Source organism: Talpa occidentalis, unplaced genomic scaffold, assembly GCF_014898055.3.
Source record: "Talpa occidentalis isolate TD23 unplaced genomic scaffold, MPIMG_talOcc4v2.1 talOcc4.14, whole genome shotgun sequence".
Taxonomy (NCBI): Eukaryota; Metazoa; Chordata; class Mammalia; order Eulipotyphla; family Talpidae; genus Talpa; species Talpa occidentalis.
The window spans coordinates 81,291,106-81,299,539 of NW_023601433.1; the positions used below are offsets into that span (position 1 = coordinate 81,291,106).

General features: G+C 60.9%; 1 protein-coding gene across 1 annotated transcript; it reads left to right on the forward strand.

Annotated features, from left to right (window-relative positions):
• The first annotated feature begins 1,824 nt into the window (after nt 1–1,824).
• Nucleotides 1,825–5,644, forward strand: LOC129145839 (uncharacterized). The gene is made up of 3 exons (XM_054695479.1): nt 1,825–2,334; nt 4,271–4,512; nt 5,471–5,644. The coding sequence occupies exons 1-3, from the start codon at nt 1,897–1,899 to the stop codon at nt 5,472–5,474; spliced, it is 684 nt and encodes a 227-aa protein (XP_054551454.1). The 5' UTR covers nt 1,825–1,896; the 3' UTR covers nt 5,475–5,644.
• Nucleotides 5,645–8,434: the final 2,790 nt, after the last annotated feature.

Below are 8,434 nucleotides of genomic sequence, written 5' to 3' on the forward strand. Positions count from 1 at the left end.
ACACACCAAAGTGTTTTCCAGAAAGGAGAGTTGAAAACTGGGCTTTGGAGGACGCACCCAACAGAGGGAAAACGTGCAAAGTGTTCATTGTAGTCCAACAGATATGATCTTAGGGGGCTGCGCTGCGCCCCTCCCCCACCCCAAGTGGACCCCGCCCCGTTTGCATCAGGCTCACCTGGGCACCTCCCCTTCAGCCACCTGTGGGAGGCTAGCGTGAGGGGGGTCAGGAATGGGGTGAGCAGCCCCTTGGGTATGGGAGCCACCCAGGCTGGAGGGGGCCGGGGAAGAGGCTTCACCCCCCGGGTCACTACGGTCCTTCCAGACTTCCTGGAGCCAGCAAGAGGCACTGGCCCTGCTGGGAAGTCACCCAGTGAGGTGAGAAAGTGTAGAGCCGCTGGGATAAAGTCACCAGATGGTGCTTCCCCAGGCAAAGCGAGTCCCACGGAAATTCCCGGGGGTGGGCTGAGGAGCAGGTGGAGAAGCAGCGTCCTCCGGATTCTCCCGGGCACCTGCTCCAGGCGCGACGGGCTCCTCAGCAGAGCCTTAGGCCGTCCGGGGGACACCGAAGCAAAACAACGGGTCCCCAGAGCACCGGGGCCCAAGATGAGGCTCTGGAAGGGCCGTCGATGTCAGTTGGTACGTGGAGGGGTGCGTGGAGAAGAAGGCTGGGGGGTGCGGCTAAGCTTTTCCAAACATGTCATATAATGCTCCAGCCCCCTGGGGGCGGATGCTGTTGTCCTAAACCCATTTTATAGGTGAGCAGCCGAGGCCCAGAGGGAGCACCGAGGGGAAGGTTTCAAGGGAAGGAAACCGTGTGAGGAGGATCCCCCTTGGGGGCCCGGGGTGACTGCGCTGGTCTCAGGTTGGGGGAGCAGGGAGCTGGCCGGTCATGCTTGTGTCTGACCCTCCCATGCCCTAGGGGGCAGCAGAGCTTCACAAATGGCCAGTGCATTTCCCCGCGGAAGAGACTGGGGTTCGAATCTGGCTTCTGTGCTTGTCAGCCGGCCCTTTAACCTGGAAGTGGGGCTCGTGGCCTCTGTGGGCGCAATGGAGGCAAGGTACTTGGGCTGTTCCTTCTTGCTCCTTCCACCCCTAGCAACTCAGGCCCCGGGGGCTCACCTGAGCTGCCCCAGGCACCAGGTGTGCATCCCCTGCGGCGTGGCTGCCCGGGTGTCACAGGTGCAGACCTGGGAGCAAAGAGAGGCCAAGCAGGTCCTTGCGACCACGGGATCAGCTAGCGGCAGAGCCGGGACTTGAACTAGGGTCTTCGGGCTGTAACTACTGTATAGTAATTGCCTCTGAAACCCTTCAGCAGTTACCCTGCAGCCGCTGGACACACGACGCTCCCGTGGGCATCCCCAAAGGCGCCTCTTCAAGGACGCGGTGATGTCAGGTGACCGCATGACGGTGTTTGCAAGGCTCCTGGGGAGGGAGGTGCCCCCACCGCCGAGGCTCTGAACCTGCACAGAACTGAGCACTTCCCCAGCAGTCTGGCACACCCCTGGCTCCTAAGTTGTTTATAGAAAGCCTACTGAAGTCTAGAACCTTCTAGCAGGCGGAGGTGTGTTCCCAGTTTAAGAATAGCTGCTGGGGCCTGACAGGAGGCGCTTTCTGGTGACATCAGAGGGATCAGCCGTCTTCCCAGCCAGGAGCAGCAGCAGCCTGGGGGGATGTGGGATTTCTCCAGCTTAGCAACAGCTGCAGGTGCAGGCTCACCCCGTCCTCAGCCTCGGGGGCCTGGTGGCCCAGGGGAGCGCGCCCCACCAGGGCCTGGAGGATCCTCATCTTCCCTTCTCCTCCCCCATCCACTGCCCCTGCACACAGGCTACCCGGGCTGCCCAGGCCGATGGGGACCACCAGCAGAGGTCAGCAGGGGAGGAGACCTCTGGCCCCGGAATGTGGACCCTTCCCCCAGGGGTGAGGGCCAAGGAGCCCCCAGCCTGCTTTCCCAGCCTCACAGTCTGTCTCCTGGGGGGCTCTAACCTGCACAGACGCCACGCCCCCATGCCTGCCCGTAGCACCAGACGCCCTGGAGCCTTCTGGGGCACCCCCAGCAGCGGGCCTCCTGCGAGGAAGAGGAGACCTCCAAGCAGGAACTTGCTCGAAGCTCCGGCGGGCGACTGGGTGACCGCTGACTTTCTCACGAGAGAAAATAAACCCTGGAGCCCAACTGAGGTTAAACTGTGGCTCCCTGCCAGGCGCCGCGAGCGCAGTGGAGGTGCAGGCTGGGGGGACGGGAGAGAAAGAAGGGACAGGAAGCAGCTTAAACAAGTGGCTTGGAAGTGGCTTTGTGCAGCTGAAGCCGAAGCCGGAGGACCTCGCCGAGTGCTGCAGGTGCCGGTGCAGGGGCTGCGCGCGGGGCTGTGAGAACCTGAGAGCTGTGCTGCCCGGCACGGGGGGGGCTCCTGAAGGCTGCTTGTGGCTGCAGGTGAATGTGACCTGCACCCTCCCTCCACGCAACTCAGCCCCCTGAGCCGGTTTCCTCCTCTCTGCAGGCTGGTTTGGCCTCCAGACTTCCGGTGGGAGCCTGACAAATCACGTCTCCAAAACTCATCCCACCCGACTTCTGGAGGCCCAGAGCTTCCTCCTGCGCACCTTGTCTTCCAGGAAGGACAAGGGGAGCCCCCTCCTGTGCTCGGGAGCTCCTCACACGCTCTCCGCACACCCCTTCCTTACAAACAGAACAATCCGCTCCTCGGAAGTGACTCGCCAAGGTCACACTGAGGTTCTGCCCACATCCCTAAAGCGTCCACTCCCAGGACGCTCCCTACCGAGAGGAGTTCTCCTCCGAGGCCCCAACGATCCCCGAGTCTCAGGTGGCCTCCGTGAAAAAGCTGTGAGCCTGGGGGTGCTGGGGGGTCCAGCCCTCCAGGCCAATGCGCCGCTCTCCAGGGTCTGGGGGTAGATGAGCTGCGTCTTGTAGCCGTTTCCGGGGCCACTGTTGTCCGCCGTCTCGCTGGAGGGCCCACCTGGGAGGCGTGCACAGAAGCAGGTTCCAGTTGGGCTCACCCCGCCTTATGTTCCCCACCCTGGAGGCACTGACACCAGGCCCCCATCCCCAGCAAGTCTGGTTCCAGGCGCCGGGGATTCAGCTCGTCCAGGGGTGCTGGAAGGGCTCTCCAGGGAGGGGTCTAGCCGGCAGCCAGGGTGGAATCACCTGGGGAATTAAAATCCTGCCCACCCCGCTGGCCTGGCGGGATTTGATCTGGGCTGTAGCCTGAGTAATAGGCGTTTTCAACAAGCCCCAGGTTGTCCACAGGTGTGGCCGGGTTTGAGACGGTCACTCAGGTTCATTCTAGCGGGTTCGCGGCCCCCAGCACGCAGGGCTACCCCCCACTTCCAAGTCCTCCGCAAAGAGGCTTTAGCTGCACGTTGCTGCTTCTAATTATACATGTGTGTCGAGAACATTCTGTTCTTGACTTCTGAATGTCAAGAAGCCAATCCAAAGCCAGGAGTCTTCTGGCTGCATCTGCCTGAGTAGGAAACAAGCCCTCAGTGTTAGAAGACGTGCCCCCGCCCGCACGCCCCGTGGCCGACGGCGAGCAGGGGCCTTGCTGCAGCCCAGCCCCAGGCCTCATCTCCTCGCTGGAGGGTCCTGGCTAAGCAGCCACGTCTGCAGGATCTGAGCCCACATCTCCCCTCCCCATGTACATTTCAGGGTAGCCCCAGTGGCTCGCTTGTACCTCACATTCTGCCCGGGCCTTCCTGGTGACTGAGCTCCCCTGGGAGGGACGTGGCCTTCTGGACGCTGCTGTCCCCAGGGCCTTCCCCAGCACCCTCCTGGGTGCCTGCTGCCCTGCCTCCCGCGGGCCCCACGGTACTGAGTTTACTCCTGTCTGCACTGTCTCCCCACCCGCAAATCCACAGGTCTGTTCTGTTCTGAGGGGCCCTGCAACCCTGCACCCCCAATTCAGCTGCCACCCAGTCAGTTCCATGCAGGGCAACAAAACTCTCCTCTCTGGTTTTCTCCCCCAGCAGCCTGGGTCAAAACACAGAGCCCTGCCCGGGATTTACACCTGCCTCTACACACAGGACCCCAAACCCCAAAAGCATCTCCTCCTCCCGGCCTTGTGGAGTCTGGGGTGGGGGGGAGGGGGGAGTGGAGGGGGATGGGGAGGGAAGGGAGCAGTGGGTGGGGGTGGAGAGGGCAGGAAGGGAAGGGTGGGAGGGAGGGAAGGGTGGTGTGGGGAGAGGCGTCCCCGCTTAAGGGGCTGGAGGGAGCCTCTGGGGCCCCCACCTCTCCTTCACATCCATTTCCTTCTCCATGAAGGGGCAGAGCCGATCTGGGCCCCATCTCGCTGTCCACAGTGGCCCCAGAGGCGGCGAGAGTGGACGCCTGGGAAGAGCGCCAATCAGGGAGCAGGCTGGGGTGCAGCTGAGTCAGCACTGCCTGGGGCGGAGTGGGGAGGGCACGGCAGGACTCCTCCCACCCCTTAGCTCCATCACCCCGCTCCTGCCAGCCTGCCAGCCTGCCCGTGCCCTCCACCACTCCTGGCCCAAGATCCCCAAATGGTAGGTGCCAGCTGCCTCTTCTCCCAAGTAAGCTCCAAATTGCCGACTGCACCAACCCTAGACCCCAACGTGTATTTATCATCCTGCCTCCCAGGCGCCCCGTGGCCCCGCTGGTACTTGCAGCCACGCAGGAGCGAAGGGAGAAAGAGTGGGTGGGGGGAGATGGCTGTGCCCACACCCCCAGCTCCCCACCTCTGGCTGGGGGGGCGCCGAGATGGAGCAGGGAGGCCCAGCTCTGTGCACTCTCCAGCCCGTGCTGGCCTGCTGCTCCGCGCCTGGTCCTGCTGTCAAGCCCTTTTACACAGTGAGCCCAAGGGACACCCACTGAGATGCCCCCCAGGGTGGCAGCCTGAGTCCTTGTTCCTCCCAGCTGGCCTTCCTTCCTCATGACCTCATGATGGGGAGGTCCTATAATGTGGAACATTCTGGGAGCTCAGTGAGGAGTATCCCGGGGTCATTCCTCGGTAGCTGGGGGAAATCGTGGCAGGCGGGGTCAGCAGGTGGAAAAAGTGGATTTTCCTCGTTCTTGCCTTCCTGCCAGCTCTGTAACTTGCAGTGGAGCTGGCCCTCTGCTGAGGTATCACTGGTCTGCTGGCCAGGGACTGGCACCCACTGGGGGTCTGACCTTGTGACCTGAGCCCCCGTGAGCCTTAGTTACAAAATGGGAATGGAGAAAGTGCCTGGTGGACTATCATTTGGTGGTAACAGCCAAATGAGGTCATTTAAGAAAGTCATGCAATTACCTAGACACCCCCCCGCCTGCCCCCACTCCTTGCTTTGGAAGTTGGGAAGGAATACGCGGGAGAATGACACCCCAGCTGCTAGGTCCCTCCCGCTGGCTCAGAATGTGGCCATCCTGGTGGGTAGCTCAAGTGTCCAGCTCACAACAGCTCAAGCGTCCTTCGGTGGACGGACGGACAAATGCGGAGCATCCAGGCTGCGGAATATTGTTCGGCAGGTAAAAGGCAGAAAGGGCAGACGCCTGCTGCAGGATGCCTCTCGACGGTATCAAGGACGTGAAAGGAGCCACACGCGAAGGCCACGAATCACACGGCTCCCCTGCTAGGAAATGCCCAGGACAGGTAAAGCCATGGACAGAGGCAGTGGACTCCTGGTTGGAGGGGCCGGAAAGCACAGGGAGGGTTGCGGGGTGATAGGTAGAGGGGGCGGGGTGTCTGTGTGGGGTGGTAAAAAGTGATCTAAAATTCATTGTGGAGATGGTTGCACAATTCAGCGGATACTGAAAATAATGGATTTTTGTGGCATTAAACTGTCTTTCAACGGAGCCACTACCCTGAGACCCTGCCTCAGACCCGCCTTCAGGCCCTGCAAGGGTGCTCCTGGCCGCCTGAGCCAGAACCTCTGGAGAGGGGCCTGGGAATCAGATTTAAGCAAGAACGCTGGGTGATGTGTTTGTGCACAGAAGTCAGAGTCGCCCCTCTAGGAAGACGTCAGGCCAGCGGCAAACCCAGCCTGTTTATCTCCTCTTGCTGCAGGAACACATGGCTACAAATTCGGTGCCTTCAAACAAATAATCATCTCGTAGTTCTAGGGGTCAGAAGCCTGCAGTGGGTCTCCCTGGACTAAAATCAGGGTGTCAGCAGGACAGTGCTCCTTCCTGGACTCCCTTGCACTGTGCAGCTTCTAGAGGCTGCTGCATCCCTTGGCTCGCTGTCCCTTCCTCCAGCTCAAGTCAGCAAGGGCTACTCACCTCGTCACAGCGCTCTCAGCTCTGGCCTCCTGGCTTCCCCTTCACCTACCAGGACCCCATCATTACACTGGGCCCACCTGGGGCGCCCGGAGTATCCCCCATCTCACGGGCAGCTGACTTGCAGCCATAACCATGCAACATGACACGGTCACAGTTTCCGTGGTTAGGATGTGGATGTCTTTGGGGGCCATGATTCTGCCTTGCGGGCATCCTGCTGCGCGGTTGAATGGCCCGCTCCCCCACTGCACAGATACCCAGCACCCTGCTGAGGCCCCTCTGGGGGCAAAGCCAGCCCCACCCGCTGGATGTAAAGCCACCCAGCGGCAAAACGAAAATAGATCTTGGGCCCCTGCCACCTCCTTCTGCGTCTCTGGTGAGCTTGTTTCTCGGACAGCAACGCGGAGTTTGAAGCCTATCCAGGAATGAGCTCCCATCTGCCCCCTGCAAGTTCCAATAATAGGTCATGGTTTATAATTATATAAATAATAGGAAAACACGCTCAAGTCGCCCTCCCCACAGAGCCCGCCCTCCCTCCTGCAGAGCTGCTCCCTCGGGGTGGGGTCTGGGCCTCGGGCTCTGGCCACCCATGGAGGTGCTGGTGGCAGGGAGGGCGGGAGCCGGAGGGCAGGGCTGCCCCTCTGGGCGCGAAGGGCCTGGGGAAGGCAGACACCCGACAGGCCGTCACCCCAGGCAAGCCAGAGAGTGGCCGCAATTTTGCAACTCGGGGTCCAGTTTAAAGCTCTCAGAAAGAGAAGAACCACTATTCTAAAATCTCTTGGCAGAAACCACTCTCCCAAGACAGAAAATAATAACATGCAGGGCCGGGACAGAGGTTCCGGGGTGAGTCTGGTTAGTTTCACCAGGGATGGTGGGGAAGGGGGTGTGGAGAGCTCGCAGAGGGGGGCGCTCAGGCTGCCCTTCCTCCGGGGCATTTCCGCCAGGGAAGCAGGGATGGTTGTGGAGGGCCCCCTCTGTGCCAGGCGGTTACCCCTCACCGACTCCTCCCACCTTCTCTAAGGATGGGGCGTGGTGCCCTTTATACAGATAAGGACATCGAGGTTCAGGGCCACATATGGGGCCGAGTCCAGCTCCTTCTGCACGCCATCACCGAGGGGAGCTTGAAAGAACAGGGTGGCTCGGGTACGAAGGGACCTTTGAAAAGAGAACCGAAAAGACAAGTAGTTCCAAATGCAAAGTGGGGTCGAGTCTCTGCTGATTCCGTGGGCGCTGACACCAGAGCCCAGGGTCCCCGAGACCAGCCAGGATGCGCTGAAGAGAAACACGGCCCAGGGGCCCAGGCCGAGCTGGGATCTGGCGGCACCTCCAGCAGGGCGCCCCGCGCCTGCGCACGGATGTCAGCCATGCACCACTAATTCCGACTTGTTTGCACAAGGTGTGGTCCGCCTGGGTCAGAGGCCAAGTCGTTTTAAATATTTGGAGCCCCCATGAATTTCTTGGCATCAGTGGCATAAAGATTAAGAAAAGCGATTGCTGCTCCTAGAACACTGCCAAGTCTTGGGCGTGCACCCAAGCTGTGTGAGTAGAGGGCAGGGGCGGGAGACGGGACCGACAGGCCGGCCACTGGCACAGCCTCACATCTGCGCGCTGAGTCTGCTCTGCAGCCCATCAGGAAAATGGGCTTGTGTTCCAGGCCTCCCCGGTCCCCCTTGGCAGGCTCCGGTGGCCGCGGGTCCCTTCGTGAGGACCTGTGCAGAGCTCTCCTTCCACAGTCTGGGGTCCTTGAGCTCAGAGACTGACGCCTTCACTGCCCGGTCCAGATTCCTGGCACGCAGCAGTGGGAGCGAGGGGGTAAACACAGGGCCAGGCAGGCAGGCCCAGGGCGAGGGGCGTACTGCTGCTGTGTCTTCAGATCACTTGGCAAGAGCAAACTGTTGAACCTGCAGGTATTTTGCAAGCCCTCTGCTAAATTATTGGTAGCTTGAGTTGGCAGTATTTATGCCACCACATTGGGCAGAAGCTACAAATCATGGCTTCCCTCCCCTTGTCAGCACCTATGGGCCTTACTCATGTCAAGCCTGTCTTAGGCAATTTACAGTTGTTACTTTTAACCCTCACCGCCGCCCCGCCTTTACGCTGCCATTTCACAGACGGGCAAACTGAGGCCCCAGGAGGCGCCATCACTCACTGCATGTTGGGAATGTGGGGGAGCCGAATGGAGCTCCGGGCTCAGCTGCCCTCGTGGCCTCGCAG

What these genes read in the sequence shown, in the direction of transcription:
- LOC129145839 (XM_054695479.1), top strand. Translation starts at nt 1,897, where the DNA reads ATGTGGACCCTTCCCCCAGGGGTGAGGGCCAAGGAGCCCCCAGCCTGC. An exon ending in GACCTCGCCGAGTGCTGCAG is followed by an intron (nt 2,335 to 4,270) that starts GTGCCGGTGCAG and finishes TTCTCCATGAAG; the next exon opens with GGGCAGAGCCGATCTGGGCC.